Below are 17,473 nucleotides of genomic sequence, written 5' to 3'. Positions count from 1 at the left end.
TTGTTTATCAACATGCTTGAAAAGTTAATGAACATGCTATTTTGTTTATTAACATACAGAAATGTTCATCAGGCAATACTGATCTGCATTTAGGGCAGTCGCCCAGGTGGCAGATTCCCTACCTGTTGTTTTCCTAGCCTTTTCCTAAATGATTTCAAAGAAACTGGAAATTTACTGAACGTCTCCCTTGGTAAGTTATTCCAATCCCTAACTCCCCTTCCTATAAATGAATATTTGCCCCAGTTTGTCCTCTTGAATTCCAAATTTATCTTCATATTGTGATCTTTCCTACTTTTATAAACACCGCTCAAACCTATTCGTCTACTAATGTCATTCCACGCCATCTCTCCGCTGACAGCTTGGAACGTACCACTTAGTCGAGCAGCTCTCCTTCTTTCTCTCAATTCTTCCCAGCCCAAACTTTGCAACATTTTTGTAACGCTACTCTTTTGTCGGAAATCACCCAGAACAAATCGAGCTGCTTTTCTTTGGATTTTTTCCAGTTCTTGAATCAAGTAATCCTGGTGAGGATCCCATACACTGGAACCATACTCTAGTTGGGGTCTTACCAGAGACTTATATGCCCTCTCCTTTACATCCTTACTACAACCCCTAAACACCCTCATAACCATGTGCAGAGATCTGTACCCTTTATTTACAATCCCACCATTTATGTGATTTCCCCAATTAAGATCTTTCCTTATATTAACACCTAGATACCTACAATGATCCCTACAAGGAACTTTCACGCCATCAACGCAGTAATTGAAACTGAGAGGACTTTTCCTATCTGCGAAACTCACAACCTGACTTTTAACACCGTTTATCAACATACCATTGCCCGCTGTCCATCTCACAACATTTTCGAGGTCACGTTGCAGTTGCTCACAATCTTGTAACTTATTTATTACTCTATAGAGAATAACATCATCCGCAAAAAGCCTTACCTCTGATTCCACTCCCTTACTCGTATCATTTATATAAGAAAACATAAAGGTCCGATAATACTGCCTTGAGGAATTCCCCTCTTATAGGGTGGCGCACAAAATGTCATACAAGGGAAATGTTTTATAAAATGTGTAAACCTGGGCTCACAACCATGTCCTTTCGTGAACAGAAACCGTATTTCATGCGTGATCCGACAGGCAGCACCACATGTCGCGCATGCGTACCGGCTAACAGTTATACAGCATGGCAGACAAAGGGAGATCGACGTGTGAACAGAAGGAGAAGATAGTGTTGTTTTATGCGGAAACAATTGGCGTAGCTTGGACCCAGGAAAGGTTTTGTGTTCATTTCCGTATTCGGTGGCTCCTTGCCGGCAGATGGTACACAGACTGACCAGGCAATTTGAAACAGAAGAGAAAACGGCCCTGCCTCAAGCCGGTCCGCTCACCGGAGAATGTTGCTGCTGTGAGAGTTTGCTGCGTGGGCTATTGCAGAAGGTGATCCCATATTGCACAACACATGGTTCAGTGATGAGGCCCTCGTGTATCTCAATGGTGCAGTGAATAAACAGAATGTCCAGTTTTGGGTGAAAGAATGGCCTGCTATTGTGCACGAGGTTGAAAGTCATGGTGTGAAATTGTGTGTGTGAGCTGCAATTTCCAGTCATGGAATTATTGGGCCAATCTTTTTCAATGTCAGTCAATAGTGCGCGTTACTTGGACATGTTAACAAACAGTTTTCTTCCATAACTCTTTGCATCACGACAACCAATAGAGACACAATGGTTCATGCAAGATGGAGCTCGTCCGCACACAGCAAATGTTGTTCTGGACTTCCTGAATGAACATTTCGACTTGTGCCGTAGAGTGATCATGAACACACGGGTTCTTCTCGAAGCTGTTGTACACTGAGAAGGTGGACATATTTGAACTTGTCCTGCACACGGACTAACCATGCACATGTCAGTGAATGTTGTAATGCCATTTTGTATGCAATATGTTGTATATTACATTTTCTCTAAACAATTTCCAGTGTATGACATTTTGTGCGCCACCCTGTAATTATTACAGAGTCAGATAAAGCTTCACCAACTCTAATTTTCTGACATCTATTTTCTAGAAATATAGCAACCCATTCAGTCACTCTTTTGTCTAGTCCAATTGCACTCATTTTTGCCAGTAGTTTCCATGATCCACCCTATCAAATGCTTTAGACAGGTCAATCGTGATACAGTCCATTTGACCTCCTGAATCCAAGATATCTGCTATATCTTGCTGGAATCCTACAAGTTCAGCTTCAGTGGAATAACCTTTCCTAAAACCGAACTGCCTTCTATCAAACCAGTTATTAATTTCACAAACATGTCTAATACAGTCAGAAAGAATGCCTTCCCAAAGCTTACATACAATGCATGTCAAACTTACTGGCCTGTAATTTTCAGCTTTATGTCTATTACCCTTTCCTTTATACACAGGGGCTACTATAGCAACTCTTCATTCATCTGGTATAGCTCCTCCGACCAAACAATAATCAAATAAGTACCTCAGATATGGTACTATATCCCAACCCATTGTCTTTAGTATATCCACAGAAATCTTATCAATTCCAGCCGCTTTTCTAGTTTTCAACTTTTGTATCTTATTGTTAGGGGCCTTATTTTTTGGTGAAATAAAACTGTTGATTTCGGTGTTAAAACTGACACTATTTTGGTAGGTATTTTGTGAAACAAATTGTTATAGCCTACTGATTGATGTTTCCTGCGAAATCTTCCTTGTAGTAGCGTATGGGGTAAATGTAACTAACTTTGTGATAAGGGGTTTTAAAGTAAACTCTTGTAACGTATCATTGTTATTATAAAACCTCCTAAAACTTTGCTAACACCGTCTTCTTTCACTTCCTCAACGATATGTGCTTTCTTTTTTTTTTTTTTTTGCTAGCGGATTTACGTCGCACCGACACAGATAGGTCTTATGGCGACAATGGGATAGGAAAGGCCTAGGAGTTGGAAGGAAGCGGCCGCCGCCTTAATTAAGGTACAGCCCCAGCATTTGCCTGGTGTGAAAATGGGAAACCACGGAAAACCATCTTCAGGGCTGCCGATAGTGGGATTCGAACCTACTATCTCCCGGATGCAAGCTCACAGCCGCGCGCCTCTACGCGCACGGCCAACTTGCCCGGTATATGTGCTTTCATTGCATTTTGCAAAGTCATATAACTCTGGAAGATGTTCATGGATATACTCTTTTTCGACAGTCGGGGATGAGTAGGTCGGATGGTTAAAGCACTGGCTTTCTGACCTCAATTTGGCAGGTTCGATCCAGGCTCAGTCCGGTGGTATTTGAAGGAGTTCAAATACGTCAGCCTCGTGTCACTAGTTTACTGGCACGTAAAAGAACTCCTGCGGGACAACATTCCGGTATCTTGGCGTCTCCGGAAAATGTAAAAGTGGTTAGTGAGACATAAAAACAATAACATTATTACTACTCAAACAGGTGATTTATTTACAACAGGCCTACCAATACCGTCATATTTTACAGTAAAGACAGTATTATTTATCTTTCCTTTTATATTCATTCTCTTCCTTATGCCAGGATTATCCTATTTTTCTAGAGGCACGTCGGCTTGCATAAATGCTTTTTCTGTGTCTATTACAAATTGTTCTCTATAATATTTCAAGCCACCTTTACGATCTGTAAAGTATCGCCAATTGTTATTTGCCGCTTAGAATTATGTTCATTCGCTTAATTCTGATTCTCTGCACTGTATATCGCACGTTTCAACTTTACGAATATTACTGGTACACTATTGATACATTAGAATATTTCTTGCAGCATCAAATACATAGAACCCCTCACTGTTGTATTCTTCGACCCTCGAAAAACCTGTTGTAACTTCAGTTTTCGGCATTTTAATACTTTAATGATGGACATTTGCCGATAAACATTCGTATGTAACAAACTCCCATTGCACAATGCTGTATCTACGACCAGTCTTGTATCTTGTTACGACCACAACGGTATTTGCTGTAATCGATGACAGATATTGATTTTTATCGACTGACTTAGAGATCGCGTAACTGAATACACATACTTTCGATACAAAGTGCTACCACTTTGTGTGCAGAATATACAGCGCTATCAGGCAAATGAGAAGGAAACTACAATAGTCCAGTTCTCAGAAGCATTTAAACGTTTATTGGAGAGGTCTTCCAGTACAATTTCGCATTTTTCGCACTAAGTGGTATATAATTCGCTATTATTTGCGCAATTTGAACAATAAATCAAATTTCGCGATATTTCGCGAGTTCATTTTGCTAAAATACGGTTTTTTTAGTACCTGGGAAGTCATATACAGACAAGAAAGAAGATATCAAAAAAACTCGTGCATATCGTTATTACCAAAAAAATACGGCCCCTACTTATTTTGTATCTTATTGTAAATGTCATTGTTATCATATGTAAATTTTAATACTTCTTTAGCCTTAGTCTCCTCCTCTATCTGGACATTGTCCTTGTAACCAACAATCTTTACATACTGCTGGCTGAATACTTCTGCCTTTTGAAGATCCTCACATACACACTCCCCTTGTTCTTTAATTATTCCTGGAAAGTCCTCCTTGGAACCCGTTTCTGCCTTAAAATACCTATTCATACCTTTCCATTTTTCACTAAAATTTGTATGACTGCCGATTATGCTTGCCATCATGTTATCCTTGATGCTTGTTGTTTTAAGGGGCCTAAAATCCAAGTTCATCGACCCAATGTTATCCTTAGCTGCCTTCTTTGCTAGATTCAATTTTCTAGTAAGTTTCTTCAATTTCTCCTTACTTCCACAGCCATTTCTAACTATTTCTTTTCAGTCTGCACCTCCTTCTTAGTCTCTTTATTTCTCTATTATAATAAGGTGGGTTTTTACCATTCCTTACCTCCCTTAAAGGTACAAACCTGGTTTTTTTCGCATTCCTCAACAATTTCTTTAAAGCCATCCCAGTCTATTTACATTTTTATTTACCGTTTTCCACCGATCATAGTTACTTTTTAGAAACTGCCTCATGCCTGCTTTATCAGCCATATGGTACTGCCTAATAGTCCTACTTTTAAGACCTTCCTTTCAATCAGATTTATTTTTAACTACGACAAAAACAGCTTCATGATCACTAATACCATCTATTACTTCAGTTTCTCTATAGAGCTCACCTGGTTTTATCAGCACCACGTCCAGGATATTTTTCCCTCTGGTTGGTTCCATCACTTTCTGAATCAGCTGTCCTCCCCATATTAACTTATTTGCCATTTGTTGATCATGCTTCCTGTCGTTCGTATTTCCTTCTCAATTGACATCTGGTAAATTCAGATCTCCCGCTACAATCACATTTCTTTCCTTGTCGTTTCCTACATAGCTGATTATCTTATCAAATAATTCTGAATCCGTGTCAGTGCTCCCTTTCTCGGTCTGTACACTCCAAATATATCAAATTGCCTATTATCTTTAGAAATAAGCCTTACACCTAGAATTTCATGTGTCTCATCTTTAACTTTTTCGTAGCTTACAAATTCTTCTTTCACCAGAATGAATACAGGGTACTCCCTCTCCCACCATTCCTATCCTATCTCTACGATACACACTCCAATTCCGTGAGAACATTTCTGCATCCATTATATCATTTCTCAGCCATGATTCAACTCCTATTACAATATCTGGTAAATTTATATCTATTAAATTCATGAACATTCTTCATTAACAGTGTTTATTAACAAAGTTAACGAAAATATCTTGGTGTAGACGCACCTTTAGTCCGATGAATTGATTATAACTGCATCTCAAATTTTGTGTTTGGTTAGTTCCATGTCTGAAACTAGAAGGACATATAAACTCATCTACGTTACTAGAGGATTTCAGGAAGCAGCAAAATAATTTCAGTGTGCAAAAACAATTTTTCAGATGTAGAAGTATTTGTGAAACTTTAGAGTTTAATATCTAAGAAACTTTCAATCAGTCCAAGTCCATTTATTTTGAAATCAAGAAAGCTGAAGTAATTTTAACACTTTTACAAAATTTCAACAAAACTAAAGATTCTATTTTTTAAATATATTTTTTAGCACTCTGCTTTATAAAAAATCCAACTTTTATGCTTTAACATTATTTGTATATAACAAAAAAAGGAGATGTTATTAGCGTTCCAACAAGCCATGGTTCCATTTTCACCGAGCTCGATAGCTGAAGTGCGGACAGTATCCAGTATTCGGGAGATAGTAGGTTCGACCCCCACTGTCGGCAGCCCTGAAAATGGTTTTCCGTGGTTTCCCATTTTCACACCAGGCAAATGCTGGGGCTGTACCTTAATTAAGGCCACGGCCGCTTCCTTCCCACTCCTGGGCCTTTCCTGTCCCATCGTCGCCATAAGATATATCTGCGACGTAAAGCAAATAGCAAAAAAAAAAAAAAAAAAAGAAGTTCCATTTTCGATCAATACATGAACATATATGAGAGAATCAAGATTTATGACTTCACTATACAGATAATTTCACAATTTTTTCTAACATCCAGACATTGAGCCAAGGGAATTAACTGCTTACACTTACAACACCATATCAATAGTTGACCGCACGCAGCCCAATACTCACTACATTCAGCTGCGCGCGGAATGACTGTCGTTTGTTTATTTCTTGCTGAGGACGTGGGTACATGCTTGTGCGGTGTAACATTTCTATCAAACTCTTCATTTTGGAACGAAGACTAGTGCCAAGCAAAACGATAGCAGCGCATTCTATATTGGACAGTGTGGAAAAGCTGAATGACTTTAAAATTAATTTAAAGCAATTGGTTTGGATTGGTTAGGTCCAGTTAGTGACAAAACCATTGGACTGTGACCAAGGAAAGGTTAGAGCTGCAGAGCAGCTTTTAGGTCTCTAGCGTTCTGTACAGCGATGGCAGCGCATTCTATGTTCGACAGTGTGCAAAAGATTAATTATATTTCAGGTCAGAAAGAAAGCAACTGGTCTGGATTGGTTAGGTCCGGCTAGTGACAAAGCGACTGTTTCCTTTACATGGCATTTTTTCTCTGTGCTTTTATTCAGCCGGGGTTGGTAATGCAATTTATTTACTTTACCTTACCTATGGCGCGAAGGCCCGTTTGAGGGTCAAGGCCTCCCCAGCTGCTCTCCGCCAAACTTGTCGATCTTGCGCAGCAACTCTCCAATTCCGTATCTTGAGAACGTGTGCTGCATCCTGATGTACACCATCTTCCTATCTGTTACGTGGCCTTCCAACAAGGCCTTCCTCCTCCAAAGTCTCCTAAGAATACCTTCGATGTTCTTCCATCCTAATTAGATGACCTGCCCATTTAAGTCTCTTAATTCGAATGGCATGCAACAGGGGTGCCTCCCCATACAGGGAATATAGTTCATTATTATCTAATTCTCCATTCCCCTTGTACGCATATGGGTCCATAAATTCTCCTCAGATTTTCCTTTCGAAGGAATCTATCTTCTCCACGGCTTTCTTCGGTACGGTCCACGTATCACTTCCATACATCACTATAGTGCGAATGAGGGTTTTGTATAGCATAACTTTTAGGCTCTGGTTTATATCTCTACTTCTGAAAAGAGGTAGTACTGCAAAGTATGCTCTATTGGCAGCCTGAATTCTAGCCTGTATTTCTAACATTTCCTCATTCTTGTTGGTCGGATGTACCCCAAGATATTTAAACTCATCCACCACCTCCACTTTGGATCCTTCAGGGACAAGTTTGTAATTTGTATACTTCCTTCTCCGAGCCTGCACCATTACCTTAGTCTTTTGTTCATTGATCTTAAGTCCAATTTCTTTGCCTTCTCTACTCAAGTCTTCAAATGCTTCTTTAATTGTTCTTGTTGTTCTTCCCATCAAATTATTGTCATCAGCATATCCAACTAGTTGAGCTGCTTTGTATACAGTGTACCACTGGTGTCCACCCTTAACTTTCTAATCACCGATTCTAGTGCCAGGTTAAATAGAATTGGTGCTAAGCTACCTCCTTGCTTCAATCCCTGATTCACTTCGAAGAAGCTGCTTACTTGAGTCTGAATTATCACTCCCACCATCGTATTTCTCATAGTTAATTCCACTAGTCACACCAGCTTTTCTGGTATCTTGAACTTTCTTAATATCTCCATAAATTTATCCCTGTCAATAGAGTCGTATGCTTGTTGAAATTATTTTATTACATGTAACTAATCTCATTATTAGACCCGTATTGAACTATGCTATGATATACTAACAATTTGTTGGTTGTTTTGATCCACCTTTTCAATACAAATTACAGTTTGTGTTGCTAAGTTGTAATGTTACAACACTAATTTACCGGGACATGTTTCGCTTTTATTCACAAGCATCATCAGCCTATAAAATTGCCTCAAGGTTTGTCTTATTTGGATTGTTGTTACAAATTTCATTACACTGAATGTAAATCTAATTTCAGTGATAACAATATTTAAAACACAAGAATAATATACACATTAAAAATTATGACAATATGATCTGCAATGTTAAAATGGAGTAACTCTTAATTCTAAAACACATTGACGTCCAAAACACAGTTTTTACAATTTGAAAATTTGGCTAAAAATTGTTTGCAATGTTAAAATAAAATTGATTCAACTATAATTTGGCATTAAAATTTGAGTCATAAATATAAATATTGGATGTTAATATATAGGAGCCATAGTTTCTGAAGTGTGTTGGTTTCTAGAATACAGTAACATTTCAGTATTGAGAATTTTAGTTAAGAATTGTGCTCTCTAAATAATGTTATTTAAAAAGACTGTTATTTTGCATTATGCGTGATTAGTCATGATGATAATCTAGAATTGAAGTCTTGGGTTCGTTGGAAAATGGCTTCTAGATTAGATGAGGCTCGCTGCTGCAGTTTGGCAATTTGATCAGAGGAAGTATCGACTTATTTAATTCTTGTTTGTAGCGACCGGACTCTCCGTTGGAAGTTGATTGTTTTGATGTAAGTTATGGTTAAAAGGGGCTTCAATCCAAATTTTGAGTATCTGATTATGTTTCTTTCGATTTATAGAATGGAAGAAGCATCTGGAACAAATGGAAATGAACTTAAGTAATATTGTGTGTGTGTTGTGCTTGTAATGTGAATGTTGTTGCATTATCACTTACCCCTTTGTCTGCTGCTAAAGAATCTTGTGGACCTTATTGCGTTACTGTGACTATTGTCTGTTGTGGCTCTACACCTTGTGTTGTATGTATGAAAGAGCTGTTGTGAAGGGCGGGTGGGGGGTTGAGGGGAAGAGATGTTGGGTGGGGCGTTTGCTATTGACGTGCTATGTGGTAGGGAATTCTTATCTGTTGTCGAGGTGGGGGTAGAGGACGATCCTGCAGGCGGGGCGTTAAGCTTTGGCGTGTTATGTGGAGGGGGACTTTTTTGCGTTGCCGAAATGGTTTCAGTTGTGAGTGTATTTAGACTGAATATTTTAAAGAATTTGCTTTTATCTGATTTGAGATTTTGTAATAATGTTGGCAACTGCTCTATTAACAGGCTTTTTATTTCGACCGCGTCATTCAAGTTTTCTCCTTTATTAAAGTATTGATCCAAATAAATATATATGTTTTCGAATTCTGTCATTAGCTTCCCCTTTTCGATTCTTTTGATTATTGTAAGGTCTTTGTCTACTGAGGTGTAATGATGGCCGGTTTCTTTCATATGATTACTCATTGCGGAGTATTTATTGTGTTTTAAGGCTTTAAAGTGTTCCATGTATCTGGTTAGGAATCTGCGTCCAGTTTGGCCAACATATGAAGATTTACACTGTGCGCATGTTAGTCTGTATATTCCGGAGCCTTGAAATTTGTTATTGTAGGCATTTACTGTGTTATGGTTAAAAAATAAGTTTTTGTTAGTGTTATATGTTCTAAAGGCTATTTGCATATCCCGTTTTTTGAGTGGGTTTGCCATTTGGTGAATCTTTGAACTGGTGTAAGTGAAGGTTGCGTATTTGGATTTTTTAGTCTTTTCCGGTGTGAGGTTTGTGGCTATTTTGAGCTTTATATCCATTGGCTTGTGCTAGTTCATTTATAAAATTTATTTCTGTTGTAAAATTTGCGGGTGATAAGGGTATTTTGTAGGCTCTGTAGACCATACTGAAAAAGGTTGCTTGTTTGTGGGATTTGAGGTGGAGTGAGTCATTTCTTATTGTTATTGGCGTGTGTGTTGGTTTTCTGTATATCTGATAATCAAATTTGGATTTTAAGCGTGTTACAGTAACATCTAGATAATTCAATGAGTTGTTTTTTTCGTCTTCTTTGGTAAATTTTACGTATCTATCGATGTTGTTTAAAAATTCAAGGATTTTTTCGCTGTTATTTTTTCGGTTGTCTATTATTACAAATGTATCGTCAACAAATCTCAGCCAAAGACAGATTCCTTCTATGTTTGGTTTTATTATGCTATGTTCTACGTTATCCATATAAATATCTGCTAATATCCCTGAGCTGGGGTCACCCATGGCTAAACTTAATTGGTGGTAAATTTTTTATTGTTAAAGGTGAAATAGTTGTTATTTAGTACGAATTTAAGTAGTGTAATAAATTCATCTACTTCTAGCTTACTTAAGTTGCCATATTTGGAAAGGTTTGAGTTAATAATTTTGATCGTTTCTTTAATGGGGATATTTGAATACATATTGGAAATGTCAAACGAGCTCATTCTATGGTGGGGTTGTAAGCTGAAGGTTTTTAATCTTTCGCAAAATTCAATTGAGTTTTTAATTGAGGAGTTACTTTGGAACTTATAATGCTTTCTGAGGAACTGATGTATAAATTTTGATATTTTATATGTTGGGCTATTTCTGCTGTTTATAATTGGTCGAATGGGTGTATGGTTTTTGTGTACTTTAGGTAGTGCCTTTGCCTTGGGTAATGTTGGGTTCATGTTGTCCATTTTTTGTTGTTCTTGCTCGTTAAATAAACAAATTGAATTTTTAAGGATTGTTTTTAGATTCCTTTGAATTCTAGAGGCCGGGTCTTTATTTACTATAGTGTAAGATTCATTAGAAAAGAATTCTTCGTTTTTTTTGATGTAGTCACTTTTATTTACTAGGACTATTGTTTCTTTATCTGCCTTAGTCACGATAATGCCGTTATCTTTTATTTTTGTCTTTAAATCTTTTATTTGTTTTAGGAGGGTCTGGTCGGAATTAGTTTTCATTTCTTTTACTAAACTTGGGAGTTTCTTTTTTTACTTCATATTTAATGTCATTTTGTATTTCTGCCGACAGTTTCTCTATATTTGGTTCAGATTCCGCTATTGTGATAGTTAATTCTTCCATTTTGTACGGGTTAGGCCAATTGAACTTAGTTCCTTTGTTGAGTATGTTCATTTCATTTTCAGAAAATTGGTGTCTGATAAATTAATTGTAGCAGGGTTGTTTATCTTTAAAGGAAATGAATCATTTTTTCCATTAACGGTTAACTTTTTTTTGATCTTCTATTAGGTGTTACTGTACAGAAAAAAATTGCTACTAAACTTACAGCTCTACAAAGCACACTTAAGTATATCCCATTTTACATCGCCCTTAGACTGGAGCTCCATTCAACGACATACTATCGAAAAACTCTCCAACATCTTAGACAGAAAGCAAAAACCTCTAGAAAACAAACTAAAACACCTCATTGTATATATGTTTTTCTGGTTCACTGTGTTCATCCAAAGATCAATACTTTGGCTCTAATTACGACATTCTATACACATACACGTACGCGCAGAACAACTATCATTTGTTCGTCTTTCGCGGCTCTCTCACAGAGGACATATCCTAGTAGATCACAAGGCTGCCAACCTGCGTACATAGGAACTATGGGGTCAAGCAAAGTGGTTCTGGAGGCAGAAGCCTCCAGGTTCGAAGCTGCAAAACGGCCTTAGGCCTCCAGCTTCCTGTGGAAAAGATCTGGACTGGTTAGGGTAGGGGCTGCATGACCACTGGTCCGGATAGGTTAGGGTCTGGACAAGACCAGTGATATGGAGAGAAGCAAAGGGGGTCTGAGGGCATAAGCCCCCAGGTTAAAAGCCGTGAAGCCATGTGGAAAAGAGGATTAGCAGCGTCCTCTACATTAAGGTAAGTATTGCTGTTCTGTAATCTCCATTGTTTCCTTTATATATTTCATTTACGTGTGCTTTTAATCTACTGGGGTTGGTAACGTAATCCAAGTAAAATCATTTACAACAAGAACGTTACGTGGCAATTTCTGTAGGCCGATAAGAATGCAAGTTGCTAATTCAACACTGAAAATGGTGTGTGATGCTCTTCATTAGGTTATAAAAGTAAATGTACTTCTGGGGGCAGGGTGGTGGGTTCCCAGACATCACTATGAACACATTTCTCCTATGACACTCATTCGAAGTAAGATTTCTTTAATTTCTACTTCCTTAGAATGTTAGGAACAATACGTAATGAGGGCTGAATTTTTACCATCCAAAGACGTCCATCTGACATTCTTGAATGGACATTTTACCATTCTGTTTAAGACAGCTATCTTGTTAAATAGTTGAAGATCATCATTTTATGATCGAAACCAGTCCATTTTTTTTTATGAGTAAATAACAATCAGGCCTACATAAGTCATATCCATCAATATGGGCCTCAATATGAAGATTATTGCCTAAATAGATATGACTGTTGTTAAAAATGTTGGTAGAATTCTAAGCATTCATTTTCTGGTACACACAGAGAAAACGTAAACAATCAGGGCTCTCATGTTTCTTTTTATGTTTTATACATGGCACGAACATAACACATTTATCTATTTACCACGATAACGAACAAAGGACACAGAAAAACTGACGGCAAGAAATGAATGAATCTTCACAAGTTTAACGAAAACGATGACTGTGATTCCCCCAACATCAACATACAACACAGCACTAAAAAAAGACATAAAACCAGTGCGAAAGTGACATTTAATCCCCTAAATGGCCATAAATACTCTAAAGATATGAAATCGCTGAACAATTGTACTCACCAAAATACTATATTCACGACTATGACGCACATACAACTAATCATTGGACTCTCCCATAACAGTATTTTCTGCACTTTAATAATAAAAGGTTCAAATCGTCCCAGAGCTCTAGCTAAATGTTCTTCATGAGGAGCAAATCGTACGTTTTGTTCCTCCTGTCTTTCACCTCTCACAGGCAATCTGTAACTACTAATACGCGAACATAAAGCCCGCATACGTTCGGTCACTGCGTACATTTTGTCTGAGAGCATTGAAACAAGCTGTCGGTAAATCTCTAATTAAATAATCACTAATATCTTAACATACGTTAAACAGCGGAACTGCTCAACCTTAACATTTTACGCATTATTTTTATCAATAAACAGGCACATGACTTTCGCAATGCGCAATACAGTCTGACCACAGCGTAGAAACATCAAAGAGAGAGAAACATCACCATAACTACCAACATAATTTGAAGGCTGCTGAAATAAGTACAATGGATAAAACAACAGATTGTTCTAATGTTAATTTTGTTAATACTTCCACTATTATATCTCATCACATTGTATTTTCAAACCATCATTGTTATTTTTAATGTTATTTTACTTTAAATCTCTTCAAGATTTTAAAATTCATTTCATTACTACATGTTATTTAGACGCTTATTTTTAATTTAAGGTTAAGACTATGGCTGATGATGCCTTCAGGGAAGGCGAAACATGTACCACTATTAGCTAACAAATTTATGTAAATCATCCAAGACGATTTTGTATTGATTAGGTGGTCTAATAAATAACTTAATGTTATTATTTCAATCAAATATCATCAATACGGACCAAAGATGATATTTATTACATGTAATGTAATATAGGCGTTGTTCCCAAAAACCTCCTTTACTAAATATGGACCATCATATAAATGAACGAATTTGGCGAATATTCGCTCTGAAACATTAGAGATTGGTACTTTCTTTATCATTACCATGTCATCAACCCGGAATGGTGGGTGGAACTTCTTGTTTCGGACTCTTCTTCGTCGTTTGTTTGCCTGTTCTTTCAACTTGGCGCTTACTATTTGATTAATCTCCACGCAACTAGGTTTTGGTTCTTCGTCTTTTCCTATGATTTCATCCCATGGTCGAGCTGGTCGTTCGTTCAAATGTACGAGTCTCGGTATCTGGCCCGTTGATTCATGGACAGTGTTGTTCATACATGCCTCGATTATTTTTATTACTTCAATCCATTTCCAATGACTTTGGGAGCAATATTTAGAGATCTCTCGCATACAGCGCTCCACTGGATTGGCTGACGGATGTCTTATTGAACAATATATATGTTTGATTCCTAAAATTTGCATTGCGTCCTGGAATTCACCCGATGTAAACTGTGTTCCTCTATCAGTCAAGATTTTTTTCGGTTTTACCATCTGGGGTATAACGTTTTTGTTTATAGCTCTCAATATTTGCTTTGTTGTTGCCCTCTGTATAGGCTGTAAGACTGTGAATTTTGAGAAGATGTCCATTGTAACAACTATGTATCTATTCCCTTTAACAGCCGTTGGTAATCTTCCATATAGATCTATTGCAAAGATCTCACGAGGAGTCGTTGGTATTATTGCAATTGGTTCTTGCTTGGTAAGGAAAGGGCTATATTTTGTCCTTTGGCATGTATCACAGGTCTTGATCACATCTCTAATTGTTTGTCTCATTCCTGTCCATGTAAATCTTTCCATTATCGTCCTCACCACCTTTTCTATTCCCCCATGTCCAATAATTCTATGGGAGTGCCAAATTATCCCTTTCTGCAAAGATCTGGGTACTACTATTTTGGTCCTTTTCAAATCCTTGCCGACATATAACTTTATATTCCATGTTCCATTGCATATTTACGACCTCTATTACTTTCCCTCTTGCCATCAAAATTACTTTGTTCAACCCTTGTTATTTCTAGCATTAATTTCTCATCTGCTCTTTGCCACGCCGATATATCCCTTAGTTTTTCTAAAAATTCTTCGTCTTGTCTTACTAATTCAATTTGATTTATAGTTTCTTCTTTTGCCATAGGATTCCTGCTTAATGCATCAGCGAGGATATTGTCTTTCCCACTACAATGCTCAATTCTGATATTAAACTGTTGGGCGAATAAAATCCATCGTGTAACTCTTTCACTTAGCATTGCTGCCTTAAGACGAAATTCCAAAGTTTTATGGTCCGCACGGATGGTAACTGGGAATCCATATACAATCTTTTTCCACTGTTGCAAAGCATAAATAATTGCTAGCAGCTCCTGCTCAGTTGTTGTATAATTTACCTCATGGCTGCGTAACTTGCGGCTTGCAAATGCCAAGTATACTCGAACCTCATCATTTTCTGGTGCCTCTTGGTATAAATATGCACCTATACCAACATTTGATGCATCCGTTTGTATGACAAATTCTCTAGTATAATCCGGATATCCCAACTTGATACTATTTGCCATTAATCTTTTCATTACCACGAAAGCTTCTTCTGTTCGATTATTCCATTTCCACTTGTTGTTCAATTTTAATAAATCCTGCAATGGCGCTGCGATTTCTGTATACCCTTTACAGTGATTTGCAAAGAACTGGGTCATCCCAAAAATTGTCTAACCTGCTTTATTCGCGTTGGCCTAGGAAATTCGCAGATGGCTTGAATTTTAACTGGATTAGGTTTCACCCCATTTCCGTCAATCACATGTCCGACAAATAATATTTCATCTTGACAAAATTTTGATTTGGCCAGGTTAATTTTGAATCCTGTAGTTTTTCAAATTATCTAATAATTGCTTCAGCTTACTACAATGTTCGTCAAATGTCTCTGTTGCAAAAATCATGTCATCCACATAACATGTCACATACTCTTACACGTCAGGTAGCAGGTTCCTATCTAATGCCCTTATTAATACTGCACAACTGTTCTTTAAAACAAAGGGCAACCTACAATAAGCATATGTTTGGTTGTCAAACATAAATCCAGTTAGAAGTCTAGATTTTTCTTCTAAAAGTATATGATGAAACGAAGATGTAAAGTCTAAACTTGGAAAATAATTCTTGCCCTTAAATTTCTTTATTATCTCCTTAATTTTTAGAATCTGGTTATACTCTGGTATTAATTTTTCATTTAGCTTTCTACAATCGAGGCAAATTCTTAATTTTCCGTTACTTTTCTTTACAATGACTAGCGGATTCAAATAAGGTGTGGTACTTTTTATGATTATACCATCAGCTACCATCTCTTGGATGATCTCCCTCACTTCCTGGAAATATTTTTCAGGTATGTCATGTAACCTTCCTTTGTATGGTGTCCAGTCATTCACGATGATTTTATATTTAAAATTCGGAATCTTTCCCGGTTTATCTTTAAATATTCCTGAATACTTTTCTATAATCGAATATAATTTCTGTTTCTCTTTAGGACCCAACTTCGTTTCTGCGATCTTTCTCCAAATGTCTGGCTCTCCTTTTTCTTCATCTTTTATCAATATCTTCTCCAAGCTATGTATAATTTCTTCCATTTCCTCAGTCTCATTTACCGGTATTTCTTCTTCCATTAACTTTTGAGTCTCAATAGCTTCAAATTTCATATGCTCCGTGTCTTCTGCTTTTCCGTCTAACTTTATCCTTTCCTTGGTTACCTTTCCATTATCCTTAACGATTGGGAATCTTACTTCCTGATTTTTCAGGTCTATTATCATTTCCGTTCTTATTATAAAATCCACCCCAAGAATTACATTGTACTTGATTTTGTTCATAATTATGAATGGGTGCTCAAATATAAATCTACCAATCCTGACATTTAAATAAGTTTGTATTTTACATTCAATAGATTTATCTGGTATAATCCCTCTTATTTTCATTTGTGCAACTGGTATAATTGGTAATTTTCCTTCCTGATTTACCTCAACAAATAACGCTTTTGATATAACACTTATACTCGCCCCTGAATCAATCAAACAATGTGTTTTCAGGCCATTTATTCGTGCGGTAATAATGGGTAAGTATGATTTATTTTCTTTGTTAATTTCTTGCGACTCGTCTAGTAAATCATCCGGATCGATATCCCAAGCCTCAATTTGCAGTACATACAAACTTTTAATTTTTTTACCCAATTTTTCCGAAATATTATCTCTCTTGTTCTCTAAATCGAAATTGTCGTTTTTTTTACTCTGGGAATCTGTTTGATACGATTGAGCTTCTGGATTCAGTTTTTGCCCTTCTCTGTCTTTTCTTTTTTATTCCTGAAGGTCTAGACTCTCGGCTCCCTCTATGTCTCCATTGATGTCTAGATCCCTGATCGCTTCTTCCCATCTTTTCTTTTCTCTAGTTTCTTTTCTCAATTCCTGAATATACTGTCTGTTCCTATTTTCCCTATTATGGTACCTGTTCATCGGTGCTCCATGATACATTGGCCTCTGTCTGTAAGTTCCTCTTTCTCTCTCATTTCTAAATCTGCTAGGCGGTCGATGATATGGCAAAAATCGTCTCTCTTCATTCTGCCTTCCACCATCAT

General features: G+C 37.2%; 1 protein-coding gene across 1 annotated transcript in view; it reads right to left on the bottom strand.

Annotated features, from left to right (window-relative positions):
* The window catches only part of LOC136864637 (reticulophagy regulator 3), a 283,122-nt gene extending 269,759 nt beyond the window's left edge, over positions 1-13,363 (bottom strand). Inside the window, exon 1 of the mRNA XM_068226366.1 lies at positions 12,964-13,363. Within this exon, the coding sequence (XP_068082467.1) occupies positions 12,964-13,214 (251 nt within the window). The 5' untranslated portion in view covers positions 13,215-13,363. The remainder of the gene's footprint in view (positions 1-12,963) is intronic.
* Between the last annotated feature and the right edge of the window lie 4,110 nt (positions 13,364-17,473).

Source organism: Anabrus simplex, chromosome 2 (genome assembly GCF_040414725.1).
Source record: "Anabrus simplex isolate iqAnaSimp1 chromosome 2, ASM4041472v1, whole genome shotgun sequence".
Classification (NCBI taxonomy): Eukaryota; Metazoa; Arthropoda; class Insecta; order Orthoptera; family Tettigoniidae; genus Anabrus; species Anabrus simplex.
The sequence above is the reverse complement of the archived record's forward strand: the minus strand, read 5'-3'. Positions and strand labels throughout refer to the sequence as shown.